The sequence below is a fragment of the Temnothorax curvispinosus genome, unplaced genomic scaffold (assembly GCF_003070985.1).
Source record: "Temnothorax curvispinosus isolate PA1 unplaced genomic scaffold, ASM307098v1 QBEX01011887.1, whole genome shotgun sequence".
Classification (NCBI taxonomy): domain Eukaryota; kingdom Metazoa; phylum Arthropoda; class Insecta; order Hymenoptera; family Formicidae; genus Temnothorax; species Temnothorax curvispinosus.
This window is the reverse complement of record NW_020221667.1, coordinates 65514-80157: the sequence shown is the minus strand read 5'-3', so window position 1 is coordinate 80157 and position 14644 is coordinate 65514. Positions and strand designations below refer to the sequence as shown.

Here is a 14644-nt window from a genome sequence, read left to right as displayed (position 1 = left end):
ATTGTGTTTACCGCAAGATCTCTTCTTCTTGCAGCGTTTCTCGCAGCACGCGTCATCGGCCTTGGTCGTCAAATCTCTGCAGGCGATCTCGCGGTCCATGTTACCGCATCGGCACTTGACGTCGGTGTTCAATTCACATTCCGGACATTCTCCCACGTGACATGGTGCCTTGCAGGTGTGCGGATTACCTGCGTGAGCGAAAATCCGATTTAGCGCGTCTATATGGTCACAAGACGCGAAACGCGATATCTCTGAAATGCTTACTAGGCTGGCCGCATTTTAAGCTCTTCGAGCAGATTTTATCGCAGATCGGCACAGGATCCGTGCAGCTCTCTCTCTTCTCCGTTAACGGCGTTTGGCCACAACAGCACATCGTAACTCTTTCAGGCGTTAAGGAACAGGGTTCGCAGGACTCCGGGTGACAGACTTTCTGACAATAATGTTTCTCGCAATCCAATGGTTTGTTACAAATATTATCACAGCAATATGTATCTGCGGTATTGGCTCGGCAGGGTACCTCCTGAGTTTTCTTAGTACAAAAACATGCTAAACAAAATAACACAAAAGCATTAAAAAATCGTATTGTTCACCATCTATTGTACTTATTCTAATCCTAACATCGATATCTTAATTAAAGAGTTAAATGTCAGATATCGATGAAAAAAATTGGAATATTACTTTGTTGCACAGTTTTGTCGCAAGGCCCGCACTCTCCCTGGTGGCACTTGTTCTGGCAGGTGTGCTTGCCACACGACAGATCCTTTCCGCATATTGAATCGCACATCAACAATTGATGAGCGCTACACAGAAGCATCTTCGACGTTCTCCCGCATCCGCAATACTTGGTCACCATCGCCACGCACTGCGGGCAAGAGCCGGGATGGCAGAGCAGGGTGCATTTGTGCGTGCAATTCTTCTTAGACAGATGTCGGCCGCAGATCTCGCCGCACGAATGCGCCACGTCTCTGCGATTCCACTCCGGCATCTTCATCTTACCGCAGAAGCAGAAGTAATCCTCGGGCACGAATAAACTAACGTCCCGACAAGCCGGGCACTTCCAACTGTTATTCTCTAGAATGGAATACGTTAATGAGATTGCGTCTGATTTGGCGCGATTGCAACTTCGACCGCGCTCACTTACCGCTCTGAGACGACCTGGCCCATTTTTTGATGCATCTCAAATGCAATACGTGATAACAATTGCTGCAGGACCAAACGTAGTCGCTTTGCTTGATATGCTCATAACAGACCAGACATTCCAATGCTCCCTTGTTTAACTGTTCGGTTAATCTCTCCCTTTGACTCGCGTCATCATCTGTTAAGAATGTACAGAGCAACAATTAATTACGAAATTATTTTTTATATAATAACAATGCGATTTCTTTGATAGACTATAAGTATTACCAATGTCAGATTTTTTCCTCAGATTTTTCCCCTGTGGTGTCTGTGCTGTCTCATTACTTTTCGTCCTGTCTCTCCAATTTTCCACTCTCCTTTCTCTATAACTTGTCATATCATTGTTTCTCCTTTGCGCATACTTTGTTGCTGTCGTTGTTTTCCACCGGGCACCGGGTTCAGATTGTTCGTCTGAATTGTATCTATGATAATTGGACGCATTAGCGAATCGTTTAGGTCTACCGTTTCGTTGTGCCTCAAGAATTTTCGAGGACATATTTTCCGAATCGTTATCCTCGTACGTCGATGCCTCTTCTCTGCCTCTACCGGTTTTAGTAGCCGAAAACGAGTCGTCCTCTTGAATTTCCTCAACAACAGTTTTATTTTCCTGACTACTAGACGTAGCTGAGTCGGTAGCTTCGGTTGTAGATGCGTGACCTTCTCCAGCGGCATTTTGTTCCGCGTTCGACTGATACTTCCTATTGTAATATCTGCCGTTCTGAAACTTATTGTAGTTTCTCGTGTTGTACGTTCTCTGAGTATCCCTGTAGCCAGATCTCGGGGCTTGCGCGTCCTGCATTCTGTCCTGCGGCCTCTTCTGTCTGTAATTTGCGTCCCTCGGGTCCTTCCTGTTGTCGTAGCGTCTCTCGTTTTTGTACCTGTTGTCCGCCAAGGACGACTTGTCAGTCGATTTTGGCCTGAATTCCTGTGCGCAGGCATTGAAACCACTGCTCGTCGCGTTGCCGTTGTCGTACCTTCTGAATCTGGGATCCTTCCTGAACTTGGCCTGACTGTTCGGCACGAATTCATTGGCCATGGGATGTAGATTGGAATTCTCCACTACGGTGGACCGGATGATGTCGTCCATCTTCGGTGGTGGCGGCGCCCGGTTGCCGGCCGCCCGGTTACCCCTGGACCTCGGTTTGTAACCACCGCGGGACTCGCGGGAAAAGGGTGGCGCGTCGCGCGACGTCTGGACGACGTTGCTCGACGCTCGGGTGCTGTTCGAGGTAGCCATTGCGTTTGGCAGTGCACGTTCCTGATAGGCATTGTTCTCCAAAGGCACCATGTTCGGCGGGTGTTGGGCGCCGGTCTGGTAGAAGGTCGCCGTTGGCCCGCTCTGCTCGTAGACCTGCCGACCGCCCCCGGTCCCGGTTCCCGTGTAGTAGCCTCCCGCGGGTATGTCACGCAGGTACGTGGGATTCTCGGCGAAGTACTGCTGCCAGTTCCCCGCGGCAGCGTCGGCCGCGTTCCGGTCGGCGTACACCAGGTAATTGAGGTCCTCCGGATACGAGCCGTCCCAGGTGGCCATCGCCGCGATTGCACAGTAATGCGAAATCACACGCAACGCGCGGGGACAGGAGACAGCAGTCAGGAGTCAGGAGTGCCGATAAACGCGCTAATCTTATCTGCCGAGATCGGATCTCCTCGTGAGAGCAGGAGAGGGAAAATAAGATCGGAAAAATAATCCCGTTCGGCGAATTGCAATATGTTAACGCTACGCGCGTTCCGGAGCGACCTTGCCCTAACCTAAAAAAATTCGATAGGTCGCGCGTAAGCCACGTGTTTTATACCTCGTCGACCGTTCGTAATTATTAAATCGATCACAATGGAAATTCGGAGACTGTGGAATCAGTGGAATGTGTACGAGCGAAATTCTTGCAAACCTTTCACGACCTTTCCCCGTCTAGCAGCGACTACAGCGTCCTCTAATGGAAGCCTCCGACCAGCGGAACTACGTATACAGATATATACCAATGTCTTATCATCGTATCAACCCGATCGATAAGATTTGAAAGAAAAATTTAGATAAAATGCAAAAATATTCTACAATGGAACCATGAAGAATAGAGATAATTCTTCATGGTGCTGCTCTACAACCTTGCTTTAAGTGCTGGGGCCCGATTCTCTTAAGGGAATCCTAAAGCGAAGACCGAACTTCCTCGACGTCGGTAATGTCAACATTTCTAATCCTGTTTTCTCTATATCTGTCCTTGTTTAACTTTACTTCGTCTCTCATTTACGTCTTTTAGTGATCAGGATATAACATAGAAAAGAACATTTTTCTTACTTAAAAAATAAAAATATATTCTTAAAATAAGATTAAAAGAACGTGCAAAGTTTAACGTCATTCGCTTTCATCGTTACCCTATATAAAATTCCTGAAAAATATCTATTTTTAAAGACGTTCTCCGGCTCCACTTGTATTCATGTTTAAAAAGAAAAATTTATTTTACTGAAGTTAAAATTAATAATTTTTATATTTTAAAATAGTAGACAAACTTTATTTGTAAATATATATAAACAATTTATTCGCTGTGTGCGCAGAGACTAGTGCTGCCACGGTTAGTGAAATATCGCACTTTTTGATGGAATAGCTGTATGGAATAGCTGTCAACGATTGTGAATATTCGAGCTACGTGTAAACTGTCGTTAGGTAATTTAAATCTTAATTTCAATGATGATATTACAAAAATTATAGTTGAAAAGATTTTTCGAGAGAAATTAACCTACATTTGTTTTAAAGGTTAACCTTTTTCTGACTTTTTGCAATGAATCTTATTATACGAACGGGATTTGGACCTGTCACTTATGACATTAAATTTAATCCAAGTTCAATACCAAAAGGAAAAGCCTTAGCAATATCGCATGTGGTTCGCGTTGAAGAATTGCGTAATGAAAATATAAGCCATTTAATAAGGTGCAGTGTAATACCGCAAACATCTGTCAATGCTATTCCGTACAAGGTACAATTACATGTAAGTATATCAATATTAATGAAATTCAAGTCAATCGTAAATAAATAAAAAAACGTTTAAACAAGAACAAAAAATTATTGTTTTGATTATTTATTCAAAATACATTATTGACGCGTTTTTACACGAAACGAAAGAATCTGGAAGAAAAACGCGGCAGTCTGCCTCGCGAAGCGAGATATTAATCGTTAAAGTTGACAACTATTTAAGTTAGAAAACCTGTCATATCGATGAAATGTAGCGACATGTACATGCCCCGTAGTCACATGTCGATTAAGCATAATTTTATTGATATTGGAGGTGAGGCCCGTATTCTAAATAAATACCATTATTTTAAACGAGGTAAAATATGATCATATAATCTCAAAGAATATACTTACTTTATTTTTTGTACCCAACGTATCCACATTTTTCGCTGCTCAATTTTATAAATCGCTTTTGGAAAAAAATAAAATTTTATTTCTGAACTTGTATTGTGAAATACATTCTTACACGTGTTCACGCAACAATTTAAATTTCCTTTCCGCAATTTTTCCATTACGATGTATTAGAAAACTCCAGCAAATAATGCAAATTCCGGCCACCATGGGCGCTCTAAGTCCTACTTTTCCGCATAGTATGGGCCAAAGCACATATGACAGTCGTAGTCGTGGACGTAAGTAACGCACAAGCTTTGGCGTATCCTGATTTGTCAGGTCGAGGACTACGACTGTCGTATATCGCTACGCCATGTTATGTGCTTTGGCTCTATACCAGCGCACACAGCGAATATACACTCGATGATCGTAGTCGTCTGTATTATAGATAGACACATGTGGATATCTTTCCTCCCATTGATCAAGTAATTGATCACTTACATTACAGCTTGTGAGAGAAAACTTCTGCAATTTAGGACATTGTTTCAAAATAATGGAATATTTATCAGGATCATCTGGATCATTCCAAGGTATCAGATGTTCAAGATATACATTTTTTAGGTTTTTGCACTGCGCTAGTAATTCCAACCGGTGATTAGTGAGGACATAAAAGTACAAATTAATTTCTTGCAAGTTTTGATAGGAAGAAAATAATCTGAATAAGCTGTCATCCGCTAGGGAACAATTTCTGTAACAAAAATCATATTTCAATAAAGAATACAATAATATGTGTATTTTAAAAGAAAATGTAGCACACACACACACTTACATATAAAGGGACACTTTTTGTAAATTCTTACAGTTACCGAGAGCATTAATACCCTGAGATGTAACATCTTCATCTGATGAGATGTACAGTGTATGTATTACTTCCAAGTCGCGACACTTTGCCAACTCTACCAGAATTTTATCGTCCCAGATCCGGGCTCTGATCTCACGAATACGCGGATTATTTTGCAGTACTTTACAAATATGTTCCATGGAATTTGGCAGACCCCAAAAATTTATAGATTCCAAATTATTTAGCTCCTCAAAATACGAAAAATTTCTGTAGCAATCACACCGACAATCACTTAGATCCAATTCTAAGAAAAATTTGCATTAGTTGTTATGCAATTTACCCATAATCTTGACAATTACATATATACATATACTATATGCATATACCTTTCAAATTTTTGCATGTTTTTCCAATTTCCTTTAGCGCAGGATTAAAATCCGTGTAGCATTTAATTAATATGCATTTACTTAATCTTAAATGCGTTACACAACTGCCGCAATTATTAAGAAAGTTTACAAAATCATCAATATCAAACTTGCTTCCTGTAAGATCTAATTGTTGCAAATATTTACATCTAGGTGTAAAATAAGAAAATACGTGGCACATATATTTCTCAGATTTATTTGTCATGTCCAAATGTGTATAGAGTTCAGGGTCCTGTGTTAGATCTTTGAAGCGTTTATCTACCTGACTCATGCGGCATAACGTTTCCAAATCTAAGTATTTAAGTATTTTTAGTAATATTTCATTCTGTAAAGATAGAATATAATTAATGTAATACAAAATAAATACTTTAATACTCAAAGTACGAAATGTCATTGCAATATTGTGATGAGAAATAGATTTCTTAGAATACTTTACAGGAAGCGCAGATAAACTGCAACGTGATAGCTCCTTGGATTCATCCGAAGAGAGTTCCATACTGTTTACACAATTGGAATGACTTTTTAATAGTTTACGAGGCGAGTATTTCTGTACAAGAGTTTGGCACTTGGTCGCAATGGCAGTTTGAAGCTGAGAGCTTAAAGAGGACAATTCGGTAAGCATTCTTTCAATTTCGGTATCCCGCCTTTCAACTTGCAGTTGTAATGCATTAGCCTCATCCGTAACTGTGTCTCTCTGACTACGTAATTCACAATTTTCCTTCTCCAACCTGTAATCCACATTAAATCAAATCCACGTACAAGATATTAAATGTTGATAACACTTCATTAAGAATAAACATTAGTCTCTTGCTATTTTATACAGTAATTATATTATTAGTTATCAAAATATTATAAATTTCTTTTTTATATATCGATATTAGAAATTGTAAGAACGTGACATTACCGTTTGACAGATTCCTGTAATCCGTGCACTTCAATTTTCACTTCCTCAAGATTGCTACATACTTCTGTATTGCTCTTTTCCGCTAGCTCCAACTTCCCTCTACGCTCGTCAAGATCCAACTTCTGCAGCTCTGCAAGTTCCTTCTGCGCCGTCTCTAAATTTTGCTCTGTAAGTCAACATAAAGTTCTCGGCCTTCCATTTATGCAAAATTCTTTATTTTGAGATAAATTTTGGACATGAATTATGGCTTTCGATGTTTGAGACTATAAAGAAGTTTACATTGAGTCTCGAGTAAATAATGAAAGTATTGTTAGAAGAAACCTAAATTCGAGAAAGGTACATACATAAAAAGCGCCGGCATTTCAGAAGTATGTAAATAAAACGAGCGTCCCTGGAATATTTATTCGAAGCTGTTAAAAATTCAAAACGGCGCGTCCAGCTTACCCAAACATTTTCGGCTGGTCTCGAAAACCGCCTTGGCGGTTATAAACTCCTCGAACTTTGCATTAAAATGCGCATTGATTTTCCTCGTTGATTCTCTCGGGATTTGCGCCAGCTCCTCCTCACTCGCGATCTCGCGAAGAACGTTGGGCTCGCTCTCCTCGACCGCTTCCATGTCGATCGGATAATTTCTTCGACGATTGGATCAGCTTTACCGACGTTTTCAGATTCCAAGGTTGAGGTGTTTAATTTCTCTGAACAGGCACCACATTTGCGTTTCAGTTAATAAACGTTATCACGTTTCTGCAACGAACACGAACGTTTTATGCGTTATGCAGAAGTGTGTGCTCCGGGTGCTCCCCGCTTTAACTGCATGGTCCGCATGGCGGGAGCATGATTACAACATGAGCGGGAGCCGCGGGAGGTTCGCGTGGTATGTACGCTGGGCTGCGTTCGAAAACGTCACCCGAGTGCACACGAGTATACTTCCTTCTCTTTCTATCTCAGCGAATTAGAAGGAGAAGGGAGTATACCCGTGTAAATCCGTGTATACCCGGGTGACGTTTCCGAACGCAGCCCTAATGGTACTGGTGAAGGGGAGGGGTCAGAGGGCATGGTGAGAAGCACAAACACGTGGCCGTGAGCATATTCGTCATGAGTCATGGGTAGCGACTGTTGCGCGTCCCTAGCGGCCCCGAACAGAACCTTCCAAGTCGTGTTGTATATTGGGTATCGATGCGATTCAAAGATCGGGCGCGTATGCGAGTTGTAAAATAACTTTTTTAATAACTCCTTTATTTAAGCGGGGAGCACACACTTCTGCACAACGCATAATGCGTAAGCAAGAAAATTGATTGGTCCATACACATATGCATAAGGAAATAGACCAATCAGTTCTCTTATGCTTATGCATTATGCGTTGTGAAGAAGTGTGTGCTCCCCGATTAAAACTTAATTGATTATGTTGGAGGTGGTTTGAGAGCGTATGTTGAAGGGGAGAATGTACTGAAGACTGAAGGCAAACCACCTTATGTATATTGGAATAATTTTCAAAAAAGTAGAGGAAATAAAAATAATGTCCTTGTGCTTAAAAAGCTCGGATTTGTTTGGGTGCTTTGCCTTCAGTACATTCTCCCCTTCAACATACGCTCTTAAACCACCTCAAACATAATCAATTAAGTTTTATTAAAGGATTATTAAAAAATTTATTTTACAACTCGCATACGCGCCCGATCTTTGAATCGCATCGATACACGACTTGGAAGGTTCTGTTCGGGGCTGCTAGAAACGCGCAACAGTCGCTACCCATGACGAATTCCACAAGCTGCTCCGATACTCCGATCTCAGATCACAAAAAGACAGGGTTGAAACGGTTGGGTAAGTTAATTTATTTTTAACTAACAAGGGAACCTCGCATGCCCGAAAAAAGTATTCGTCATCAAAATATATGTTTTATATTAAAAACTCTTCTATTCAACAAATAATATTTTTAAAAAATAATTTTTTAAACAAAATTTTTATTAAAAATTAGAAAAAAATTTTTTTAAATATTTTTGTAAATTGTTTCAAATTCAGGAGCCAAAAAACGGAAGAAGAGAAGCACACCTTGTTTTTCCTTTAACATGCTTATTTATATTTGCAATAACTGTAATAAAAGTCACGTGGAAACCCGATACCATTGTACAGTTTGTGACATATGTATTAGATTGCTTTGGAGAAAAATACTTTCGCCACTTTTCATGACTTTCATGCTTACTATAATTGCGATTTTATTACAGGATTTCGATTTATGTGTAAATTGTAAAGATAAGGACAGTCATCCGCACCCGATGGAAAAACTTGGCTTTGCTTTGGATAATGGCTCTTCGCCTGCGGATGCGGAACAAACCAATCCACAGGTAACTTGTCGGCTTATTCTAAAAATATCTATGTATTGTAATTACGATAAACCTATAATGTGCTCGTATCTTTTTTTGTTTCTGCAACCTGTAGGAGCCCAGGGAATTAAGGATACAGAGGTGGATTCAATCATTGGTGCATGCCTGCCAGTGCAGAGATGCTAATAACTGTCGTCAGTGTCGTCTACCGAGTTGCCAGAAGATGAAGCGAGTGATGATGCATACAAAGAATTGCAGGAGAAAGACCAATGGCAGGTGTCTTATATCCAAACAGCTGATTGCGCTGTGTTATTATCATACTGCCAAACACTGCCAAAAGACCAAGTGTCTCGTTCCATTCTGTTCCAACATCAAGCACAAGATAAAGCAGCTACAATTGCAGCAACGATTACAACAATTGACAATCAACGATGATTCAGCGTCAACGTTGGATGTTGAATAAATATAACTTTTTTTTTCTTAAGATTTTTGTTTGCTGAAAATGAGCGTCAAGCGTCAACGTAAAAAAATGACGCCTTACGACCATCTAAAGATGTCATTTTTAAAATGTCTTGAAGACGTCCAAATAAAGTCTTTTTGTAACTATTTTTATTTAATGTTGTATAATAAAATAATAATAAAGACCACAAAATTAACTATAATATGTTTAATTGTTTCGCAACTTTATGATTGAAGCAATGAATATATAGTATAAGTTGACGCAGTTGCGTATGATTAGTGATTTCGGTTTCGTTTCCGTTAATGCCGATTGCGCCCGCATTCCTGGAGGCCTATTAAGCCTTGTGTCCACGATGCTAGAAATCACTCCGAGATCTTGTACGAAGAAAGAATTAACCAATCGCATTGGTCAATTGCCGAATTGTTTAAATGTGATTGGTCAATTTTTTCTCTGTCCGAGATCTCAGAGCGATTTCTAGTATCGTGGACACAAGACTTTACGGCTGCGTTCCGATATTCACTTCCAGTACTGAAAATCTATAAGTGCACAGTGCACGTAACGTAAAATACATGAGCATAGTTTATGTAGATTGTGGAAATTCAGAAGCCATAGGCAGAATGCAGATAGTAGATACCCATGAAGAATAGAGATACTATTCTTCATAAATGGAACTTTTACAAAAAGATTCACGAAATGCGACAGAATAAAAATCTTGTTTGCAAAAATTTTGAATTAAAAACTCAATTTCTAGTGTCTGAAGACAAAATAAATTTTTGCGAAATTTCAAATCCATAAAAAACATGATCGTTTATTGTAAAAGATTATTGCAGTAAGAACAGTTATATAAATACTTCTAAAAACTTACTGATATTAACAATTCTTATTGTACACATAATAATCCTTATACTATGATTTTACATTTTGAAATTATAAAAGGAGCGATCATTATTAATAATTATAATTAGAGGCCAAAGTAATAAATGCAAATATGTACGTAATAGTTATATTTGTGTAAAAAATTATAATCCGTTTATAAATTTGTTCTGACGTTATATGTTAGCTTTTTGGCATTCGATCGGTATCGAGTATGCGAGTCTGTACTGTACGATCAATTTCTCATATCAAAATTTATTAAAACATTTTATATACTACGCATTGTCAACTAGATATCCTGTTAAAATATAGCCAGCGGTATCGCTCGTTAAAATGTCGGGGTGCGTTCTGTCGGGCAATACTTGATACGAACGTAAGAAGTTCGTCAACAGTTTCACATTTATTACATTGCCTTTTTTCTTTAATTCTATGTAGGTCTCCTGCAAGGGCTCCCGATGCGCATGGAAGATGACAAACGGACGTGAGATACCCAAGAAGGGTAACAGCGCCGTCGCAATTTGTAAGGGATGCTCTTTTGCTACGATAGTTAAACCGCGAGCTTTCGTGCTACTTAACAAATCCACAGCGTGTTTCGTCTCCAACAACCATCTCGGTTTCTTTGCGGGCGCTACTTCTCTTTCGGGCTTTTCAGATTCGAGTTTCCGTTTTAAAGTATTGCCACCTTCCTCAGTGTCAGTTGTGAGAAGCGTACCGTTTTCTTTTGTCCCAGTTTTCAGCTCTAAAACTTCCGTATCCATTTCAGGTACTTGGTTATTTTTAGTTTCTCCGTCAAATTTTTCCGTTAATTTTTCGATATTATGCGTTTCAGTATTATTAACGACAGTCTTTTTAGACGTGGAAATATTGTCTATTATACTAGATTCACCTTGATAATGTAATCTCAAGAAACTATAGATATTCACTGCTACGTGCCTGTCTTTCAGTTCCTGTGGAAAATTCATGTCTTCGATGAACGTTGTTTGAGGCATATTACCGGGATGCAGGTTGATCAGGTAACCACTGGTACTCGTGCCTATTCTGTTGAGCATCGCCGCTGCGGGCAATCCCTGGTATCCGCTGCTGTACAACAAGTGCAAGCCTTCGGATTGGACGTCGCTGTAGGACAGTATCTGCGCCAGAGCGTCCATTCTCAGCCCTCCGATTTTCTCGTGTTTCCTCTTGAAGTATATCTCGTGCAGCGACAATACAGACGTCTTGTGTATCGTCAGAAACCTGAGGTACTTGCGCTCCTTCTTCTTGATATACTTCTCCTGCGAGTATTCCGTTTTGGCGGCGAAGGACTTGCTGTTCTCAATGAGGCTACCGATTATCTCCTTGCCAGTCTTGCCGGCCTCCTGCAGCTGCAGAATCTCCTCCTTCGACAGCCGCTGAGACGTCCCGTCGTCCGTGATGGAGCGATTGTCGTAACCGCTCAGCTCGCCCTTCAGATTATTCCACGAGTCTACCTGATCCGTTAGCTTCAGGGTGAAAGCACCTCTGCTGCCTGGCAACGGAATCATCTCGAAGGTGCTCCAAAACGGCTTGCCGATGATCTCGCGCATTTCTACCTTCTGGTCTTTCCCCAGCATCAGAATACCATTCTCGGACACCTTGTACACCTTGCTGAAGTCCTGTTTCTTGACTATCACGCTCGTGCCTACCGTGATCACGTCCTCCACGGACTCACACGTGTTTTCCGCAACTGCACTCATCATATACTTTGAATTATCCTACAGGTTAGGTCTTTTCAATTTTTCGTTCGAATTCTTTGCATATCTGGACCTAAAATTTATACATTTTTCTCACATACGCTTATTAATCTTTACAGATCGCTCCTTTACAAGCGAAGAAATAATATATCACCTTTAATGTTTTCCACCCCTTCCTCTTCAACCACATGCATTATGATATTTATGATGCATTCTCCGCCATTTTCGTTTTTTCTTTTTAGGTTAGAAAACGCAAGTGATAAACCGACCGACCAATCACAGCCGAGACCAAGCCGCTGAGTAGCAGTCAAACGTGATTGGCTCTTACTTTTAGAACCAACCAATCAACGCAGAGTGTTGATAAGACGAACTCAACAGTTGTGTCTGCTGAACGCGGCCAATGGTAGCCTTGTTTTCGCCTGTGATTGGTCGATTCGCTTATTGCTCCAGTCTTGTCATCGTCACCATTAATTTTAGGTTAGGCGAGCACATGGCTGCACCGGATCGATGGTTTGATTCGCATTCTTCTAAAAATCGTGTGCTCACGTTACACAACCGCCTATTCTGATTGCAATTTTACATATTTTCCTACAAAGTGACAAGGTACAAAGTAACCTGAATGTAATCTTAACTACAGTTATCGCTATTATTAACATACAAGGCGCCTTTTGAATGATACGTATTACAACGCACACTTGACGTAGGTATTACAAAGTCTTTAAAGTCTCCTTAACAATGTGCCTTACGTATCAATAATTGCAGAGAACAAAAATGAATCACCACAATGAATTCCAAGCCATCGTGCTCGCTGGAGGAAAAGGCTCCCGCATGACGGAGCTTACGGCAGGCAAGCCCAAATGTCTGTTGCCGATCGCAAACGTTCCCATGATCTGGTATCCCTTGCAGATCCTCGAACGTTCGGGTTTCAAAGAAGCGATCGTCGTTGTTGCCGAAGCAACCAAGTCCGACGTGTCGACGTCGTTGGATAAATTGGGTCTGAAAATCAAGATAGAATTCGTAGGGATTCCAGGAGCGGAGGATCTCGGCACGGCCGATTCTATCAGACTTATTCATGAAAAAATATACACGGATATCTTGGTGATATCCTGCGATTTGATCGCAAATGTGGACATATCGGAGATCCTGAATTTATACAGGAAACATAACGCGAGTGTAACCGCTCTGATGTTGCCCGCACCGAAAATGCCCGACGACTTTGTAACGCCAGGCCTGAAAAACAAGCAGAAACCGGAAACGGACTTGATCGGCATCGACAATAACACAGGACGATTGATTTTCTTGGCTTCCGCATCTGATTTCGAAGAAACGATTAACATCTCGCAGAGGCTTCTCAGGAAGCACGCTAGCTTCACCATGCACTCCAAACTGATGGACGCGCATTTGTACATTATTAACAAATGGGTGGTGGACTTTTTAATATTTAACAAGTGAGTGAACTTACTAGGGAAAAATGTTGAAGAGACTGAACGTAAGTCTAATCAAATGTAAAAATGTTTTTCAGAAATTTCACCACGCTGAAGGGTGAACTTTTGCCGTATATAGTCGGTAAACAATTATCCAGATCTAAACAATGTATGGATGATAAGACTTCCGTGGTACAAATGGATTTGAAGGAAGATATCTTCCATTTTGCAATGGAGAAACCATTGGACGAGTTGATAAGAAAGATGTCGGCCTTCAATGATCATAGCACCGATCTGGAGGATGCTTATAACGAGGATGTAATACGATGTTACGCTCATGTGTCAAATGAAAAGTTTGGTCTTAGAGCGAACACCGTGCAAATGTATCATCTTGCAAATGCTAAGGTTGATATCCACTTTACGTAGCTTTATGACAAAGGAATAATATATATTTTTCCAAAAGTATACGGGATCAATACGAGTCGATCACTCTCACACGGAGCCACGCGTTATCTTGAATAATATATATTATATTTACACTTCAATATATTAGAAATTAAAGGATCAATTTCAGCTAATTTAAGAAATATCCTGTACAGATATCAGAATGGTGGAGTGATAACAAGAATACCGATCAATTACCGCTGCTGCCGAGTATCTCGAGCACCGCGACTGTACGCAGTACGCAGATGCAAGAATGTCGCGTAGGCGATAATTCGTTGGTCGAGGAGAAAACGTCGTTGAAACAAAATCATATCGGGCCTAACTGCACCGTGGAATCCAAGACAAGGATATCTCAGAGTGTGATAATGGGACATGTAACTGTTAAGCAAAGGTGTGTTGGTGGAGATATTTGTTAAACACGCGTACATTTACGAATTCGCTAAATGAATTTTTTTTACAGATGCGTTATTCACAACTGCATACTGTGCAATGGCTGCATCATCGAGGAAGGCACGGAACTGAAGAATTGCTTAGTTGGAGCACAACACGTCGTGAAATCTGGTAGCCAACACTCTCACGAAGTACTCACTGATGCGGACAGACTCATAGAGATTTAATTATTCACCTTGTATTACGTATAAATGATTGTAAATATAATTAGATTATATTATTTGTAAAAAATGTTTAATATAAAAAAATTACCTTTTGTAATTGAGCAATTTCTTATTCAGATTGATAA

At 40.5% G+C, this 14644-nt stretch overlaps 5 protein-coding genes across 9 annotated transcripts; 2 read left to right on the top strand and 3 right to left on the bottom strand.

Moving 5' to 3' along the window:
* Positions 1 to 5: 5 nt before the first annotated feature.
* LOC112461934 (protein shuttle craft-like) lies at positions 6 to 3120 on the bottom strand (the record flags this gene model as incomplete). The annotated part of the gene is made up of 5 exons (XM_025027391.1): positions 1405 to 3120; positions 1142 to 1315; positions 679 to 1071; positions 265 to 546; positions 6 to 188 (listed from the first exon to the last, which is right to left on the bottom strand). Coding segments are annotated over exons 1-5 (2335 nt in total), but the record flags the coding sequence as incomplete, so codon positions are not given.
* Positions 3121 to 4231: 1111 nt separating this feature from the next.
* LOC112461931 (F-box/LRR-repeat protein 2-like) lies at positions 4232 to 7925 on the bottom strand. 3 transcript variants are annotated; one of them, XM_025027381.1, is made up of 8 exons: positions 7122 to 7925; positions 6678 to 6843; positions 6210 to 6501; positions 5735 to 6098; positions 5337 to 5652; positions 5120 to 5255; positions 4902 to 5032; positions 4232 to 4750 (listed from the first exon to the last, which is right to left on the bottom strand). In XM_025027381.1, exons 1-8 carry the CDS (start codon positions 7291 to 7293, stop codon positions 4699 to 4701), a joined length of 1629 nt encoding a protein of 542 aa, XP_024883149.1. In that variant the 5' UTR covers positions 7294 to 7925; the 3' UTR covers positions 4232 to 4698. The 3 variants fall into 3 exon arrangements, with proteins under 3 accessions (XP_024883149.1, XP_024883148.1, XP_024883151.1); XM_025027380.1 differs by having other exon boundaries at positions 4232 to 4767; positions 4902 to 5255; positions 7122 to 7924; XM_025027383.1 differs by lacking the exons at positions 4232 to 4750; positions 4902 to 5032; positions 5120 to 5255; positions 5337 to 5652 and having other exon boundaries at positions 5982 to 6098; positions 6205 to 6501; positions 7122 to 7912.
* A 65-nt stretch (positions 7926 to 7990) lies between these two features.
* On the top strand, positions 7991 to 9666 carry LOC112461933 (CREB-binding protein-like). Of its 2 annotated transcripts, XM_025027390.1 has the most exons (3): positions 7991 to 8495; positions 8897 to 9016; positions 9111 to 9666. In XM_025027390.1, the coding sequence occupies exons 2-3, from the start codon at positions 8948 to 8950 to the stop codon at positions 9456 to 9458; spliced, it is 417 nt and encodes a 138-aa protein (XP_024883158.1). In that variant the 5' UTR covers positions 7991 to 8495; positions 8897 to 8947; the 3' UTR covers positions 9459 to 9666. The 2 variants fall into 2 exon arrangements, with proteins under 2 accessions (XP_024883158.1, XP_024883157.1); XM_025027389.1 differs by lacking the exon at positions 7991 to 8495 and having other exon boundaries at positions 8620 to 9016.
* Positions 9667 to 10444: 778 nt separating this feature from the next.
* Positions 10445 to 12291, bottom strand: LOC112461936 (tRNA (adenine(58)-N(1))-methyltransferase non-catalytic subunit TRM6-like). Its single transcript, XM_025027392.1, has 2 exons — positions 12192 to 12291; positions 10445 to 12110 (listed from the first exon to the last, which is right to left on the bottom strand). The coding sequence occupies exon 2, from the start codon at positions 12041 to 12043 to the stop codon at positions 10604 to 10606; it is 1440 nt and encodes a 479-aa protein (XP_024883160.1). The 5' UTR covers positions 12044 to 12110; positions 12192 to 12291; the 3' UTR covers positions 10445 to 10603.
* A 208-nt stretch (positions 12292 to 12499) lies between these two features.
* Positions 12500 to 14568, top strand: LOC112461937 (translation initiation factor eIF-2B subunit gamma-like). 2 transcript variants are annotated; one of them, XM_025027394.1, is made up of 5 exons: positions 12500 to 12640; positions 12800 to 13485; positions 13560 to 13866; positions 14061 to 14296; positions 14366 to 14568. In XM_025027394.1, the coding sequence occupies exons 2-5, from the start codon at positions 12809 to 12811 to the stop codon at positions 14520 to 14522; spliced, it is 1377 nt and encodes a 458-aa protein (XP_024883162.1). In that variant the 5' UTR covers positions 12500 to 12640; positions 12800 to 12808; the 3' UTR covers positions 14523 to 14568. The 2 variants fall into 2 exon arrangements, with proteins under 2 accessions (XP_024883162.1, XP_024883161.1); XM_025027393.1 differs by having other exon boundaries at positions 12500 to 12737; positions 14366 to 14567.
* Positions 14569 to 14644: the final 76 nt, after the last annotated feature.

Excerpts from the sequence above, each read along its gene's own strand:
- LOC112461931 (XM_025027380.1), bottom strand. The coding sequence starts at position 7,293 with ATGGAAGCGGTCGAGGAGAGCGAGCCCAACGTTCTTCGCGAGATCGCG. Across the intron at positions 6,502-6,677 it reads TTACAGGAATCTGTCAAACG|GTTGGAGAAGGAAAATTGTG; the intron begins GTAATGTCACGT and ends TGTGGATTACAG. Across the intron at positions 6,099-6,209 it reads GCAGTTTATCTGCGCTTCCT|AATGAAATATTACTAAAAAT; the intron begins GTAAAGTATTCT and ends CTATCTTTACAG.
- LOC112461933 (XM_025027389.1), top strand. The coding sequence starts at position 8,741 with ATGCTTATTTATATTTGCAATAACTGTAATAAAAGTCACGTGGAAACC. Across the intron at positions 9,017-9,110 it reads CGGAACAAACCAATCCACAG|GAGCCCAGGGAATTAAGGAT; the intron begins GTAACTTGTCGG and ends TGCAACCTGTAG.
- LOC112461936 (XM_025027392.1), bottom strand. The coding sequence starts at position 12,043 with ATGATGAGTGCAGTTGCGGAAAACACGTGTGAGTCCGTGGAGGACGTG.
- LOC112461937 (XM_025027394.1), top strand. The coding sequence starts at position 12,809 with ATGAATCACCACAATGAATTCCAAGCCATCGTGCTCGCTGGAGGAAAA. Across the intron at positions 13,486-13,559 it reads GACTTTTTAATATTTAACAA|AAATTTCACCACGCTGAAGG; the intron begins GTGAGTGAACTT and ends AATGTTTTTCAG. Across the intron at positions 14,297-14,365 it reads CATGTAACTGTTAAGCAAAG|ATGCGTTATTCACAACTGCA; the intron begins GTGTGTTGGTGG and ends TTTTTTTTACAG.